At 42.7% G+C, this 18007-nt stretch overlaps 1 protein-coding gene across 1 annotated transcript in view; it reads left to right on the forward strand.

Annotated features, from left to right (window-relative positions):
• Positions 1–12035, forward strand: part of CDH5 (cadherin 5) — a 30778-nt gene extending 18743 nt beyond the window's left edge. The window contains exons 5-12 of the mRNA XM_081963427.1: positions 782–949; positions 1582–1769; positions 3342–3595; positions 4725–4855; positions 6518–6645; positions 8194–8302; positions 9283–9528; positions 11413–12035. Coding sequence (XP_081819553.1) covers positions 782–949; positions 1582–1769; positions 3342–3595; positions 4725–4855; positions 6518–6645; positions 8194–8302; positions 9283–9528; positions 11413–11924 — 1736 coding nt within the window. The 3' untranslated portion in view covers positions 11925–12035. The remainder of the gene's footprint in view (positions 1–781; positions 950–1581; positions 1770–3341; positions 3596–4724; positions 4856–6517; positions 6646–8193; positions 8303–9282; positions 9529–11412) is intronic.
• The last annotated feature ends 5972 nt before the right edge of the window (positions 12036–18007 follow it).

Genomic DNA, 18007 nt, shown 5'->3' on the forward strand with positions numbered 1-18007 from the left:
AGATAGATAGATAATAGATAGATAGATAGATAGATAGATAGATAGATAGATAGATGATAGATAGATGATAGATAGATGATAGAATAGATAGATAGATAGATAGATAGATAGATAGATAGATAGATAGATAGATAGATAGATAGATTCTTATCTAAATGAGAGAGAGATGAGTGTGAGAGAGAGAGGGAGAGCAATAGAGAGAGACATGAGAGAGACATGAGAGAGAATAGACAGATGAGAAAGAGAGAGATGAGACAGAAAGAGAGAGACGGGAGAGTTATAGAGATGAAGGAGAGAGAGAGATGAGAGAGAGATGAGAGAAGGAGAGTGAGATGAGAGAGAGGGGGGAGAAATGAGAGAGAGATGAGAGACATATAGAGATGGGAGAGAGAGAGATGAGAGATGAGAGAGAGAGCAATAGAGATAGATGAGAGAGAGAGATGAGAGAGAGAGAGAGAGAGAGAGAGAAATGAGAGAGAGATATAGAGAGGGGAGAGGGGGGAGGGAGGGAGGGAGGGAGAGGGAGAGGGAGAGGGAGAGAGAGAGAGAGAGAGAGAGAGAGAGAGAGAGAGAGAGAGAGAGACTGTATTTCCATTCAGTTCCATCCAAGTCCAATGTTCACATTTATAGAACATCACAGGAACAACCATTGTCTGAAGAATTTTAATCTTTGTGCTTTGTTATTTTAACCACCAGCACTAAAAATTAAACTCTATTGGGTGGGGAAAACAGTGGAAGTGACAATATAAACTAACGTTTGTGTTTTCTTTTTATGTTAAAGGAACCATTTACACAGCTGTGCCTGACTTGGATAGAGAACAAAAGGCTACTTATACCATTCGGGTGAAAGCAAGGGATGGCAAGGGTCTACACGCTGAAGAATTGGGCACTGCTACTGTCATCATTAAATTAATTGACATCAATGACAATTTCCCAACATTTAAGCAAAGTGAGTTTTGCAAAGTCAAAGGGCTGTATCTAAAAAGGCTCTAGCTTTATTTCTGCAGAGACTCCAATTAGCATATCATATAAAAGTGCAATGCTTTGTTATTGCTCAGGGACTGAACTTTTGGAATGTTTTCTTTGCGATAGTTCAGACACTGTAAAAATTTGGTTTGTCAAACATGTACAAGATGACAGGTATGAGTATGCATTTATGTACACCCCCTTTATGGACCTCTCAGGAATGGGGTGAGGTCCACGGTAGACAGGGTTTGAGGATGTAACAACGGAGTCAGGTAGAGCATTCCAGGCATTGACCCCTCTGTTGCTGAAGTCGTATTTTCTGCAATCAAGTTTGGAGTGGTTTACCTTGAGTTTGTATCTATTGTGTGCTCCTGTGTCGTTGTGGTTGAAGCTGAAGTAGTCGTTGACAGGTAGGACATTGTGGCAGAAAATTTTGTGTACTATGCTTAAGTCAGACCGTAGGCGGCGGCGTTCCTGGTTGTCCAAAATTTCGAGCCTGATGGCATAAGACATCCTGTTGTGAGCAGGAGTGGATTATCTCCCATTACATTTATCTCTTCTTCATCATTGAAAACTTTCTCTGAAATACCAAGCTTTTGTGAACATCTTTTTCAGAAAATTTCACTTTCGAAGTCCTTGAGAATGTCAGTTTGACTGGTGAAGTCGGTAGATTAAAAGTGGAGGACATCGATGAACCACAGAACAGGGATACCAAGTATAGCTTTCGCCAAGGGAATTACCAAGACACCTTTAAAATCATACCAAATCGCTACACAAATGAAGGAGTAATTCAACCAACCAAGGTATTGCTTTTGAAGCTCCATTGATTTTGTGTCTTGGGCTATTTCTATGTTGCTAGATAGAACTCGGTCTGCCTGAAATAGTGAAGTGAAGAAAACATATTATCGAATACATGATATGTGGAATGCATATTATAGGGGGCGGGGAAAATAACATTCAAACATTATTACTATTATTATTAATGCTGTTTAGCTGTTACAGCATCAGTAAATAGGCAAGTGGGAAGGGAGGCTATATCAACGTAATAAGTAAATAAGACTAAAAAAATAATCTCTACATATTACTAAGTCTTGTCGTCATGACCTTTAACTGGGTGAAACGGTGCATCACAGGACAATAATTTCCGAACCAAAGTATCTCAAGTGGGCGAATTTACAGATTGCAAATTTCCTGGGTGAATGAAATTAGGAGAAGTTGTGGTTGCATCAGTGGTGCTGCCAGTTGCAGGGCTGCTGCTGCGGTCATGTGATCTACATTTTCAATGTTCTATCTTTAACTTTAACTTTAACTTTTATTTGATTTCTAGACCGCCCCTCTCCCAGAAGGGACTCGGGGCGGTGTACAGTCATATTAAAAACAATAAATATACATAATATAAATATAAAATAAATATAGGTGTGGCTGGAGGAGGTAGCAGTAGTTTACTGTACAATAGTTAAAGTTAGATTTAAAATTTAAAAATTTTAAAAATTTAAAAATACATTAAAAACACCCCTAAAAACTATCCCAGGATAAAATATTTGCCAGGAGGTATAAATGGGACTATAAATGGGCCAGGCCAGATAATTGGAACAGGTGGGTCTTAAGTTTCTGTCGGAAGGAGCGGAGGTCGGTAGTAGTTCTGATATCGGGGGGGAGGTCATTCCAGAGGGTTGGGCCCATCACAGAGAAGGCTCTACTCCTAGGCGCCGCCTATGACAATTTCCCAGACAATATCACAATCCTTTACGCTCTCCTTCATCCAGCAGCCCCTTTCCTGCCTGCAGGGCAAGGCAGGGCAAGGGCAAAGACAAGGGCAAGGGTGGGAGGTATGAAGGAAGGAAGGAAGGAAGGAAGGAAGGAAGGAAGGAAGGAAGGAAGGAAGGAAGAATTTGCAATGCTCCCTACCAGATTGTAACAAAAAAATCAATGGGGAAGCCAGCAGGAAATCAGAAGTCATTCCTGCTTCCACTGCTTTTTTATCTGCCCTTGATGATTCTGTTTCTCTGAATGAAATACTTATGAAATAATGAGTTAACTAGGGCACAAGTTGTCTAGTATCAATTAAAACCACTCAAAGCTGATAGCCCTTTAGTACAAAGTCGATAATTGCGAGATAATCTCTTGCAAGGGAGTTCCAAAATAACATAGACTACTTATTACTGAGGTAGAAGTGTCCAGTTATATTCGTCTATTTTCGATCCAAATTTCAATTAAAAATGAATTAAATATAATTTTTGATCTGCTTTGAGGAGCGTAACTCAAAGTCTCATCTCAAAAAAGTTGTGTCCCCCCCCCCCCGCTCCAAAAAAGCAATACTAGCCAAACAGTTTCTATTGCCTTTGTGAACTGAACGTGTCTGCTTTTTCCTTTAGCTCTTGGACTTTGAAAAGATACGCGAATACAAATTCGTGGTTGAAGCTACTGATGCCAATATCAACTATGCCTATTCTGCACGGAAGGGTCTTGAGAACGTTGCAAGAGTAATTATCAAAGTCATTGATGTAGACGAACCCCCAGTTTTCTCCCAGGCTTCCTATACATTTACTGTCCAAGAAGAAGGTGCAAAGAAAATATCCATTGGATGCGTTTTGGCAAATGACCCTGATAGTGCCAACCGGCAAATAAGGTAATGAAAAGTTAACTGACCATATCCTAAAAATATCGTCTGAGTGTGTGTGTGTGTGTGTGTGTGTGTGTGTGTGTGTGTATGTATGTATGTTACAACCCCTGGTATGCCCAAATATGGGAGGGAACTCACTACTCCCCCTTTTTGTCTATTGGCTCACTGCAGGAGACTATCCAGGCAGAAGACCATATTTTTAATGTTGCCTTTTTAGATTTGTGATAAGGAGGAGAGCCTGTGGCTTAGTGGCTAATACAACTGCCTAATATGTAATAAAGGCCAGGTTTGAATCCCAGTAAGGGTATGGCTAGCTGACGAGAGCTAAATAGCTTGAAATAGATCTATAGTAGTCTCCCTTTATTTATTTATCAGCACAAATATGACATAAGAGGGAGTGTGACCTTCCTCCCATATTTAGGCATACCAGGGGTTGTAACACAAATATATACTTATTTCCCTGGCTCAACTGATAAGGAAGAGAACCCGTGGCTTAGTGGTTAAGACTCCTGCCTAAGATATATACAGCCCGGGTATGGCTAGCTGATGAGAGCTAATTAGCTCGAAATAGATCTATCCTAGTCTCCCTTTATTTATTTATCAGTACAAATACAACACAAATATAAAAAAAGGCAACATTAAAAATAAAAATATGATTTTCTGCCTGCATGGTCTTCTGTGATGAAGCCGAAGGACAGAAAGAGGGAGTGTGACCTTCCTCCCATATTTAGGCATACCAGGGGTTGTAACACAAATATATATGTATGTATGTATGTATGTATGTATGTATGTATGTATGTATGTATGTATGTATGTGTATATATATATATATATATATATATATATATATATATATATATATATATATATATATATATATATATATATATATATATATATATATATATATATATATATATATATATATATATATATATCATGTTCTGTCAATTAGACCAACACCTTATGCCATCCCAATGTCTATATTTCTTTTGGGGCAACATTTGGTGAACTATTTTGCCTTACTATTGCAGGTTAGCTTTCCTTGCCGTGTGTAAATTCAACCATATAATAACAACCCCATTTTTATGAGGCTCAGTAATATTAAGTTCATTTTTTCTTATACCCACTGTAGTTACCATATCTTAAGATCCACTTCTTTTGAAATAAGTACCAGTGGGTGTATTTTAGCCACAAAGCGTCTAGACAGAGAAGAAAACACCTGGCATAATATAACTGTCGCAGCCAATGAGCTGGATCAAAATAGTAAGTATTTCCCTGTATCATCTACATGTTGATTAGCGGTGCAGCGGCCTAGAGGTGGCGCTCTCGCCTCACAATCAGGAGGCTGTGAGTTCGATCCTAGGTAGAGGCGGGCATTTCTCTCTCTGGGCACAATGAGAATATATCTGCTGAACAAAACTCCACATTGGCAACAGGAAAGGCATCTGGCTATTAAAACATTCTGCTGTGAATGCCCCAACACTGGAAGTCTTTAAGAAGATGTTGGATAGCCATTTGTCTGAAACGGTATAGGGTTTCCTGCCTAGGCAGGGGGTTGGACTAGAAGACCTCCAAGGTCCCTTCCAACTCTGCTATTGTATTGTATTGTATTGCTAGCTCCATTCAGTTATCCAGACTCCACCCGCAAGGGGTTATGGGGTTGTTAAAAGATGATGATGATGATCTACGCGTTGATTGGTGCATCAACTCCTGCGGCTTCTCAGATCATTTCAATTACAAATAAGAGTAAATAAATATCAATAAACAATAGGATTGTGCAGCGCTTTGGATTTGAAAAAGCAAATGTGCTTTTGACAGCTTAGTAGAACTCATTAAGCAGCTATTGGCAGTTCCTTAAAGCAGGCACACCTTTTCCTGGTACATCTGGTACAAGGCAAATGTCCAACCATCTGGGACAAGATTCCATTGTAGAAACTACAAACAGATGTTACATGACCACATGATCTTTAAAAACATTTCCCCCTTTGGATCTGAAGCACTGCACAGCCCTGAAAATAAATAACTACCAACTCTAAACCTTGCAGCTAATTCGCCTGTAATTTTCAATAAACAGGAAAACCCAACACTGGTGGAACCACTTCTGAAGTAACTTTTAAATCAATGATAAGCCTATACATATAAATAAGCCTTTAAATCAGCTATAACGGGGGTGTCAAACTCGATTTTATCGAGGGCCACATCAAGGTTGTGTTTGACCTCAGAGGACTGGGGAGGGGCGTGGCCAGGGTGGGCGTGGGCATGGCCAGCTCGACGTCACTCATGCCTGGGGTGCCTGTGATGGCCTGAGTGCTCTGCCAGCGAAAACAGACTTCCGAGCTCCGTTTTCGGCTGCGATGCCTCCTGCAACCCTCTCCCAGTGAAAACCGCCTCCTGAGCTCCGTTTTTGGCTGCAACAATCGCCCGCAACCCTCTGCCAGTGAAAACGGAGCTTGCAAGGGGCACACGTGGCTCTCCCAAGCTCCGTTTTCGCTGGCAGACGCACCACAGTCCGGTCATTCACTGTTTCCACAGCAACCCCATGGCCAGATCTAAGTACCTCACGGACCGGATTCAGCGCCCGGACCTTGAGTTTGACACCCTTAAACTGTAACATAGTCTTAAGCAAGCTCAGTAGACAGGTTTGCCTCATGACAATCGAATAACGGGAAGCGCCAATAGGAGGTTTAAGAACTTATTTTAAATTGAGTCAGATGATTTTGCTTGATACGATCACCTGCAGAAACTCTCCAGGGATTTGAATCAAGTGGCATTCCTAGTCCCATCTGGAAATATTAGGTAGAGAATTTGGAATCTTCCAACAAGTTTCCCTCTTTCATTGTACTTTTCCTAATAATATGGTGTGGATGTGTTTACTCTAATTGGTTTCAGGATGCTAACCAGTTAATATTTTTTTTCCTTTTTCAGAAAAGATAATCCCCAGATTAGAAACCCATGTACCAGTTTATATTAAAATTAAGGATATAAACGACAATGCCCCAGAATTCGCTTTTCCATACGATCCACGCGTGTGTGAAAATGCTGCATCTGGACAGGTAAAGTTTCAGGAGGAGAAAAATCTTTTTTCTATTTAGTTTCAATGTTCTACAGTTGATTAAAGAATCCATATCTTCCCCATTTTCTCTCTTTGAAGAAATAAGATTTAAATCTAAAAAGATCTCCACTAGCACTTGTCCTTTAACTGGCAAAGCATACAAGTACAGTAGTTTTTGATATTAAAGAAAGATTGTTAGCCCTACTGCATATTGACCAATCTTATCAAAGGGGCACTTGGGCTAGTTGGTATGGGCCTTGAGATCCAAAGGTATCCCAAATTTAAATAGAAGCCTATTTTTTTTAACTTGGAAGAGAATTAGATGTACGCCCTTTTTGTGCCTTATTTTGTTCTTGTGTGTTGCCCTTTCCATTTTTATTACATTATAAGTCTCAAAAGCTAAAAATTAGCCTATTTGGGTTTCTGAAAGGGCCTGTATTTTTTGAGTCAGTGAAATTCTAAGTAAACAGTTTAGAAGTGTTGAAGACTAGAATATAAGCAGAATATATAGTCCCTTGGACTGCAAGGTGATCAAACCAGTCAGTCCTAGAGGAGATCAACCCTGACTGCTCTTTGGAAGGCCTGATCATGAAGATGAAACTCAAACACCTTGGCCACCTAATGAGAAGGAAGGACTCACTGGAGAAGAGCCTCATGCTGGGAACGATTGAGGGCAAAAGAAGAAGGGGACGACAGAGAATGAGGTGGCTGGATGGAGTCACTGAGCTTAAATGGACTCCAGAGGACAGGAAGGCCTGGAGGAACGTTGTTCAGGGGGGTCATGATGAGTCAGCAACTAACAACAAATATATATAAAGTTTTTCTGCCAACTAGAAGTTGAGTTTAGAAGATCAACTACAGGACTTTAAAATCAGGAATTCGGCTGTATTTATAAGTGGGGAGTGAACACATTAGGACTGAAATCCGAGTGTTCTTTCTTCTGCAGTTTCATGGTAATGGACTTCTTGCGGTCACTAAATGAACTGTTGTAAGTTGAGGGCTACCTGGAGTTATCTGTGCAAAGGCTGCATGAAATGCTAGAAAGGGATAAATTGAGTTTCCTGGGGTAAAAATACTTCGTTGTAGCTGAGTTCATAAGCCCTAATGTGTTTATTTTATTTTGTTTTCATTTAAACATATTGCCTAAATCCAGGCAGTGGTGATGTGCAAATACAATATATCACACCATAAATCATGTAAGCTGTGTGATTTGTGGTGTGATGTATTGGGTGGCTTCAGCCAATTATGGTTTACTGAACAAATCATGGTAAATGTATTGTGCATATTTAGTTTTCAGGCTAGATTACCCCTTTGATGTTCTACTGCTATATTTCTTTTCATAGAACATATCACAGGAGTCATTTTCTGCTATCAGCGCACAGGTAGCTTGCAAGACAGGTTAACCCAGAGCAGAATTATTCAAAGAGTTATTCGGGGTTTTGCTAACAAGACCAAGCCATGCCTTTGATGAGAGCAGTGCGTGTGTTCTATAATCCCCATGGATTTGTTGAAATTGACGGGAGAACATCCCATTTTTCTATTCCTAAAGGTGATCACAAGAATTTCTGCCGTGGACAAGGATGAAACACCACCAGACGTGAAATTCAAGTATTTCCTGACTTCTGAAGACAGCAACTTTACCCTTGTTGACAATCGTGGTATGTGTCTGGGGAATACGTGCAATGAAAACAGGAGTCTCGTTGCCGATATGGTTTTTAAGATGGTTTGCCAGTTGGCAGAAATAAACAATGAAACAGATCCGGTGAACTCCAAAGTTCTCCTAACATAGCTTACTGCCTTTTTAAAAAAAAGGGTAGCACAATCATTTTAGCCCTATTATCCTGGTAATCTTCATAGCTTGTTCCAACCTCCTCAAAGTGGAAGGAAGATTTTGCATTTCTAATGCAGTAAGTGTAGGGGTAGGCAGTTTGCTCCCCCGAGTATCTAGAGAACCCCAAGATGTTGCCCCCCCCCTGATTTAATTTTAGCCATGGGTGGAAGAGGGGAGAGAGAGTTAGAAAAGAGAGATTTGCTGGATTTTGAAAGTTGGGAATTGAAGAAGCGAGACCCTGGGAAATAATTCAATTCCATTTCCACTGTTAAAAATTCTCAACCTCATCGTTCAGTGACAATTAGCAGCAAAACAGTCCAATTTGGTGGCAACAGCCAAAAATCCTCATTTTTGAAGGAAAATAAAGCAAAATAATTTGTTGCCACGAAGCTTCAAAGACACAATCTCTGGGTCGGGGTGAAATCAACTTACCTTCGCTACCGGTTTACAAATGCGAGCGCACACGCCACCTTTGTGCATGAGCATAAAGAACGGGACATGATGATGTCCAGGCGGGTGGGCGGAGCCTCCCGCCACCACCGCCATCGGTTCACCCAAACCGGATAGAACCAGCTGAATTGCACCACTGCTCTGGGTGCTAAGAGCTACAAACAGGGTATTGGATGTTCTATCCAGCTTGCCAGTTGATCGTGCTAAATTAAGAAGTTGCTAGAATGGGAATGCTCTCTCCTTCCACCCATCAGTTGGGTTCCGTAAACTGGAGGACGCTATTATGAACGGTAGCTGGAAACCCTTTTGAAACAATCCCTTTTCGGTCATTCAACTGCACGCTATTGCATTTTCCAGATAACACGGCGAATGTCACCGTCAAGTTTGGACAGTTCAACCGCGAGCTCCTCAAAACTCATCTCTTGCCCATCATCATCTCCGACAATGGGGCACCACCACAGACCAGCACGAACACTCTTACCATCCGGATTTGCCAGTGCGACAAGGAAGGGAGCTTCACTTTCTGCGAAGAGCAAGCGAAGCAAGTAGGAGTCGGCATCCAAGTGTTGGTGACCATCTTTGTCTGCATCTTCACCATCCTTGGTAAATCAATCTTGGCTTCTCCCTTTCTGCTTTGAACGGGGCAGGGAGTGGAAGGCAACTTAATACAAGTAGCAACCCATGTGATGGTGGTTTTTAGTAGAGTAGAATAGAATAGAAAATAGAATAGAATAGAATGGAATAGAACAGAACAGAATAGAATAACAGAATTGGAAGAGACCTTGGAGGTCTTCTAGTAAGTCCAATCCCCTACTCAGGCAGGAAACCTTATACTATTTCAGACAAATGGATATCCAACATCTTCTTAAAAACTTCCAGTGTTGGAGCATTCACAACTTCTGGAGGCAAGTTGTTCCACTGATTAATTGTTCTCACTGTCAAGAAATTTCTCCTTACTTCTAAGTTGCTTCTCTCCTTGATTAGTTTCCACCCATTGCTTCTTGTGTGGCCTTACTCCTCAGTCGACCCCTGTTCTTTAGCTCTTCCCTTTGTCTGGCAACTCTGTGCATGCGCACACTGGGAACAGGCTCCAGCTTTTGTCTGCCTCACTGATGTCTGACTCTGATGGCAGCTGATAACTGGCATACGGCCCTGCCCCCCTCTCTACCTCCGATGCAGAGCCCTCATCAGATCCCTCCCCAGACTCCAGGACTGGCCCATGTTCCTCCCCAACCTCCTCACTGTCCGAATCTGCTGCCAGCTGTGCTGGCAGGCTACAACAGTACCTAAGGATTCCTTTACAATTTCTCCAGCTTTCGGAGTCTTTGAAGGAGGTAGGAGAACCTGGTGCTTCTGCTTCTACTTCTTCCTGTTCTTTGAAACTTCCTTGACAGTCCTCGCTTCCCAAGCTGAAAGGGGTTGGAATTTGACTGAAACCGGTGAACCTGTGGGTGCTGCAGATCACAAGAAAGAGACAGTGCCATGACAGATCAGCTGTGCACAGAAACTCCTGGGCAAGAACACTGTGTTGCATTCCCACAAACATCCCCATTCCCTTCTCTTTGGGAAGAAATGTCAGAATAAATTCTCTTTTGCCAGAGTGAAGGAGCACCAGTGGAAAAATTGCAGGAGTGTTAAAAGCATTTTTAAAAAAAAATAGAACAAATCTCCTCTAATGGTATATGAGAATGACCTTGAGGCACAAGGGAAAAGATGCTGCCTAGGATACAATCAGACAAGAGAGGTGGGGGAGTCCCCAGTGGCTTAATTCAGAGTGGGGGCTAGGAAGGACCCGTCCTAATGGATCAGCTGGTTACAAGTGGCAGAGATTTGTGCCTTCAGATTTGCAAGCTTGATGTCAGCCCTCCCAAATAAACCAGACAGGAACCATGAGTTAATTTTAATTTGTTGTAAGTTGTGATTTCTCCAACATTGGAAGTTTTTAAGAAGAGATTGGACAACCTTTTTCTGAACTGGTATAGGGTTTCCTGCCTGAGCAGAGGATTGGACTAGAAGACCTCCAAGGTCCCTTCCAATTCTATTGTTCTGTTCTGTTCTGTTCTATTCTCTGTTCTATTCCATATTCTCTTCTCTTCTCTTCTCTTCTATTCTATACTCTATTCTGTTCTATCCTTCTAAATCTTGTTCTGTTGTTCTGCTCTCTGTTCTATTCTATTCTTTTCTATTCTATTCTACCCTTCTAAATCTTGTTCTGTTGTTCTGTTCTCTATTCTATTCTATTCTGATATGCCTCCCAAGTCCCATCAAATGAAAATGATAAGCAGTTGTATTCAAACCCAACTATTCCATGCCAAAAGGTACACAATAGCCTTGAACTCTAGGTGAAAGGTGGAAGGTATTTAACTCTCATCCTAGTGAAAAGGTCTGGTAAAGAATCAAGGAATCAAAATCAGAGAAATCAACATCATATGAATAGTTTGCGTTGGCTAGTCATCTACTCCCCCCCCCCCCATTTTTTTTCCACAGCATTAACTCTGCTGCTGATAGTCTGGAGGAGGAGGCACAAGAAAGATCTGAGCGTTCTCAAGAAGAACGTAGAAGAGATCCATGAGCAGCTGGTGGCCTACGACGAAGAAGGCGGCGGTGAAATGGACACCACCAGTTATGACGTCTCGGTTCTCAATTCAGCCCGCCAGAGAGGGATACTATGCCCCAAGATGCCTTTGGAGGATTCACCTTGCAATTATTCCCGAGAACGAAAGATCCCAGAGAATGGGCTTTCAGGCATTGGAGAAATGGGCATCCTGATTGAGATGAAGAAAGACGAAGCTGATAACGATGGAGATATATTGCCCTATGACACCCTCCACATATTTGGCTACGAAGGGGGCGAGTCTATTGCGGAATCTCTCAGCTCCCTGGGTTCGGGGTCCTCAGACTCGGAGATGGATTACGATTTTCTCAACGACTGGGGTCCCAGGTTCAAGATGCTGGCAGAGCTTTACGGTCTGGAACCCAGTGGAGATCTGATCTACTGAGGGCGGTCAGTGGCCGATCATCTCGACCCTGTCCATAAACCGTAAAACTGAAAGACTGCTCAACTCTTTGTGCATTCCCCATACAAAAGAAAATCAGAATTTTTTTTAAAATACATTTTCAGAGCAGACTGAGATAACCTAAGGGAAACAAGATTTAAACAAAATCAGGTCTGTAGATATCTTTTTTGTCCCCTGAATGGGAATGCCATTGTACTGAGGGATTTAAAATGTTTCTCCTTATATAGAAATCCAATGTTTAAATGCTTTTAAAGCACCGTGGTTCTTTGCCTGTTATAGGAAAGCTTAGATGATGTCTTGTTTGTCCTCATTGTTGCAGCTATTCTAATTAAATGTATTTTTAGTTACCAGCTTTTATTGAATGAATTATCTCAACATCCTTGTGACACTTTTGCATACTTGTTACTGGTGGCAATGAACAACTGGTGAAGGACTGGCATCTGAACTCATGTAAAAGGTTCAGGTCCCAAATAGCAATAGTTATTAGACTTATTACCACTTCGGAGTGCTTTTACAGCTCTCTCTATGTGGTTTACAAAGACAGCCTATTGCCCTCAACAATCTGGGTCCTCATTTTACCACCTCAGAAGGATGGAAGGCTGAGTCAACCTTGAGCGTGGTGGGATTTGAACCGCTGAGCTGAAGCTAGCAGACAGCTGAAGTAGCCTGCAGTACTGCACTCTAACCACTGCACCACCTCGGCTCAGATCAAAACCTCTACTAAAGCTACCAGATCAGAAAATCCAAAGACCATATTCCATAATAGACCACAAGCATTCGAAATCAGAGCAGGCATGGATAAAAAAAAAAAAATCCTTCACTATTGATGCCATCCAAACCTATCCATTTTTTTTTTTTTAGATCTGGGGTCTTTGGTGCTCTCTGAGCTGGGTGGTTTTCTTGCAGACATTTTATTACCGAACTGGATAACATCATCAGTGCTAGAGGGGAGCAGGTTCTGGGTAATGAAACATCTGCTAGAAAACCATCAAGTTCAGAGAACACAAAAAACCCCACCGTTAACCCTGAGCTACTGATATTCTCTTCCGTTGTTTTAGATCTCTCACATTCACTTTTAACACCCTTACATGGTTTAGACACCCATTTTAGTCATTAACAAAAGTTACCTTTTCAAAGACATCTAAAGCGTTTCAGCTGCTGCAGGAAACTACCCAGAGTCAACAGCCTCATTAACTGTGAAACTACCTTATTTTCTCCTTGCAAATTACTTTTTTTTCCTTACAGGTACTGTAAAATGGGGTATTTGCTCATGATGTAGTTGGCACTTGCAAATGTAAAGAGCGCATTAGAGTGCATTTCTGATCTGATGGTTCCAGCGGATCTTTCCCTAATAACGTGATCCTTTTTTAAAAAAAACTTTCGAGTCATGGCTTCACTTGTAAATGTGGCTAACTCATCATGGGACACCACAGGAGTTCTTCCTTCTCCTCCAGATATCAGAGAATCACAAATGTATGACTATTGGGAACTCCTAAGCTAATTACTAGGAGTAAAAAGCTCCGAGGCCCATGTCATAGCAGGAAGGCATTTCTGATTCTGCTCAGAACATCTATCAGAAAGTGCCAGGTTTGTAAGTAGTCAATGGTGTGTGTGTGTGTGTGTGTGTGTATGCAGAAAAATGTCCTAGAAGAAGGCACATCCACACAGCAGCCACTAAACAGCCCCAAATCAAGGTTGCCTTGTGAGATTCTTTACTTGTTTTCTTATGCAATAATTGTTGGCATCTGGCATCTTAGATAAGATAGATCAGATAAGAAATAGCAGGTTAATCTTCACTTGGAACAGCCTCTAAAATAATCATTAGGTGGCTTGACCCAGTTTCAGGGAATGCTGAAAGTCATCTTTCCTCCAAAAATGCAAGACAAAATTTAAAGATAGAGAGAGATGGAGGCTGAGAGAGGGGGTTGCAGAGGGAGAGAGAGGGGGGAAGAAGAAAGAGGGAGTTGCAGAGGGAGGGAGGGAGAGGGAGTTGGAGAGAGAGACAGAGGAAGAGAGATGGTGGGAGAGGGAGAGAGGGAGGAAGAGAGAGAGACAGAGGAAGAGAGAGGGAGTTAAAGAGGGAGAGAGAGGGGGAAGAGAGAGAGGAAGAGAGAGGGAGTTGGAGGGGGGGAGAGAGAGAGAGATGGAGGGAGAGGGAATTGAACAGGGAGAGAGTGGGGGAAGAGAGAGAGAAAGAGTTGGAGAGGGGAAGGGAGGGAAGGAGGGAGGGAGGGAGAGAAAGAGAAGAAGAGCTGACTAGAAAAGCTGACATTTGATGCAAGCAAGAACAGGCAATTTGCTCATCACCCTTTTCTACAAAACAACGAAAGTCCCAGACCTTTGATAGCTGTCTGAATTGAAAGTGATTCTCTCTCTCTCTCTCCAAGCACCAATCTCTCCCAATTCTCTTTAGAAAGATTAAGATGGAAGCAATTGAATTCTAGCAAGTGAACTAGGACCAATATCCAGGTGTACATTTGGAGTGAGACTTTCTGAGTCTCTTTCTCACAGCTTTCTTCCCGCACTGGCAAGGAAGTCTTTTTTAAAAAATAAAATAAAAAAAATAACAGTCTGCAGCTCTGGTTTATTTGCACCCCAGTTCTTTCAAAGAATATTGGTCAGAGAGCCAACTCTTGCAAAAATTGCGGTAGAAAGAGAGGCAGCCAGGAATTTATTTTCTTGTCTTGTTTATTTATTCCATTTATATGACCACCGATCTCAACAAGCAACTCTGGGCTGTGAACAAAATTAAAACAATTGCAACAATATTTTAAAAAATTAAAATACGTAACAGCCAAAAATAAATCACACATCATAATTGCTGAATTAATCAAGAAATAGGTCCCTGCATATATTCAGGATCCACAACCTGGATCCTGAGTCAGATCTTTACGACTTGGAGGTGTCAAATGGTTGTCTGTTTTTGAAAACATCCATTGATAGAGAACCCACACAACTCCTAAACTCTAGCAGAGTCTGGGCCATCCTGTTCTCCACCAACCAATATTCCTTAGTTCAGGGTCCTCAATCTTGGGAACTTTAAGACTTGTGGACTTCCAACGCCGATGCTGGCTGGAGAACCCTATCCCCTTCCTGTTGTGGCCCGCCAAGCGGCCAGTGGAGCTGGCAGCCGAATCGGACAGTGAGGAGGTTGGGGAGAATATGGGCCAATCCTGGAATCTGGGGAAGACTCGAAGGAGGGTTCAGCGTTGGAGGCAGAGATGGGGCTAGGGCCGTCTGGCAGTTCTCAGCTGCCTTCGGAGCGAAACAGCGGTGAGGCAGAAGAACAGCTGGAGCCTGTTCCCAGTGTGCGCATGCACAGAGCTGCCAGAAGAAAAGAACAGCTAAGAAATCAGGGTCACCTTGGGAATAAAGCCACAGGTGGATGGTGAAGAGCCCCTCCCATAGGAAATAAAAGAAGAGCAAAAGGAGAGGGCAGGAAACAATTCGTTCGGTCGTTCATTCATTTCAGGAGTGTGAAGATCTGCCCGTGAATCTCAGAGACTCTGTGCCCAGTCTTTCCTTGCACAGCACCGCGTTTGGAAAATATTTACATGGCAACTTTCCAAGATAGATAAGGTCTTTGATCATAAATTCGCCGTTGAAAGACTGTTTGCCAGGCTTTTGCTGAATGTGAATAAGAAGAATTCACATTTGTTTAATAAAAGGGTTTTTGTCGGAACCAGGAATCTGTTTCGTGCTTTTTGGGGAAGCGTAGATCAGAACACTCCCTTAGTCAATGGGACCCAAGTTATGTCTATCCCACCTGGACAAATAGAAACAGCTGGGGAGAAACAGTCCCTCATGTAACCCAATCCCAAGCCGAGAAAACAATCAGCATCTTAAATTGCACCCAGGAACACAATGGCAACATCAATGCCATTACTCATGGGAGTAAAGGTGTCATAAGCGCTGAGTAACCAATGCCATTTACTACTCATACTGTCACATTCTGCCAGACTTTCACAGCTCCTGCACCTTCTTCACGGGGAGCCCCAAGTAGAGATCATTGCAGTAGTCCAGGCAGGAGATCACAAAGGCACGAGAGAAAAAAGAAACCATTGAGTCCGACAAGCCACGATTTCTTTCGTCAAGACATGATGGATCGAAAGAAGGACTAGGGGAGATATGATAGCAGTGTTCCAATATCTCAGGGGTTGCCCCAAAGAAGAGGGAGTCAAACTATTTTCCAAGGCACTTGAGAGTAGAACAAGAAGCAATGGGTGGAAACTAATCAAGGAGAGAAGCAACTTAGAACTGAGGAGAAACTTCCTGACAGTGAGAACAATTAATCAGTGGAACAGCTTGCCTCCAGAAGTTGTGAATGCCCCAACACTGGAAGTCTTTAAGAAGATGTTGGATAGCCATCTGTCTGAAACGGTATAGGGTTTCCTGCCTAGGCAGGGGGTTGGACTAGAAGGCCTCCAAGGTCCCTTCCAACTCTACTATTGTATTGTATTGTATTGTATTTATGATCATTGACCAAAGCAACGCATAAAATGGAATGCTTAATGTTTCCACTTAAAAATATTTCATAGCTCTCTTTCTCTGCCTGTAAACACGACTGCCTTGTTCTGCAAAGCATTGCCCTGTTTTGTTCAGACATCCTCTTTTCCATGCTAAAAAGCTTATTTAAAAAAAAAACCTTTTGAGCATCCCTGTTCTACTTAATCCTCCCCTCTGCTCCATTACTTGAACATGAATCATAAAGTTCAACATCATCAGTTCCCCGAGTAATCCATCAAAAATGCCCTTTTTATGCGAGCCTTCAGGGCCATCAGAATTTCTGCAGGATAAGGGAACTGAACACCAGATGGTGCTCAGCTCCAGAAACAATGTGAGGAGGAAAAGGATTGCCTTCAACGCTTGCTTGCACGCTGCTTCCTTTTCCGTAGTTTGAATAGACAGCATTCTATTGTTCACCCAATCCAGATGTGTTGGCTCCCACGTTTCAGACTTTCACAGCCCCTGTAGATTTTTAGATGGCTGCAGCTGCAGACAGGCGTCCTCCGAGGCCTTTAATTTAGGGAGAGCTGCTGTATCGGTGTTAGATGATTCCATGCACAGCTTTTCCTGAATCTTAAGGTGCACATGGAGTACAATCAGTTTGAATTAAGTCAGGGGTGTCGAACACAAGGCCTGCGGGCCAGATCTAGCCCCCAATGTGGTTGGATCCAGCCAGCGGTGGGATTCCACCGGAGTAACATCTGGTTTGCTGAGGGGACCGGTTTGTGCATGTACACATACTTAGTACATGCCAGCGGTGGGTTGCAGGCAGTATGCCCCAGAACAAGCGTACTGGAGCCTGCCCGGAGAACCAGGTATCATTCCGGAACGGTGCTCTGGAAGGCCCATCCACCCACCCAAGCTCCTTACCGGTCTTTTAAGTCTTTGGCGTTTCCGCGCATGTTTGTGTCACGTACAGAAACTGCGCTCTGCTCCGCTGAGCAGCGGTACGGGTTGGAACGTGATCCGGAATCCACCACTGGTACACGCGCATGCCAAATGCATGCTCCACATGCGTCCAGTGTATTTGAAAACGGCTCTAAAACTTACCTTCTACGGCAGCCCCAGTGAGTAAAACGGCTGAGGCGTAGCAATCCACTCTGCCACGCCTATCAGCTGGGCTTCAAACAAAGGGAATATAGGATGGAAAAGAGCAGGAACGGGTGGGCGGGGCCAACTGATTCCTGGAACTACCGGTTCGCCTGAACTGGTCTGGACCGGCTGAATCCCATCCCTGGATCTGCCCGTGGAAAATGGAAAACATAAGAGCCAGCCTGCATCGCTTCAGCCCTGTCTACCCAATGCGAAGAGGAAACATAGCGTTTATCACAGGGGTGTCCAAACTTGGGAACTTTAAGACTTGTGGACTTCAACTCCCAGAATTCCCCAGCCAGCATGGCTGGCTGGGGAATTCTGGGAGTTGCAGTCCACAAGTCTTAAAGTTCCCAAGTTTGGACACCCCTGGTTTATCACCTTTGTTTTTAGAACAATTAGCCAAACTCAGCCTTGTTTATCATTATTTTAGGTCGTAAAACCTCATTATTCAGGTTAAATTGCCA

Source organism: Natrix helvetica (genome assembly GCF_964273705.1).
Source record: "Natrix helvetica genome assembly, chromosome: 10".
Classification (NCBI taxonomy): domain Eukaryota; kingdom Metazoa; phylum Chordata; class Lepidosauria; order Squamata; family Natricidae; genus Natrix; species Natrix helvetica.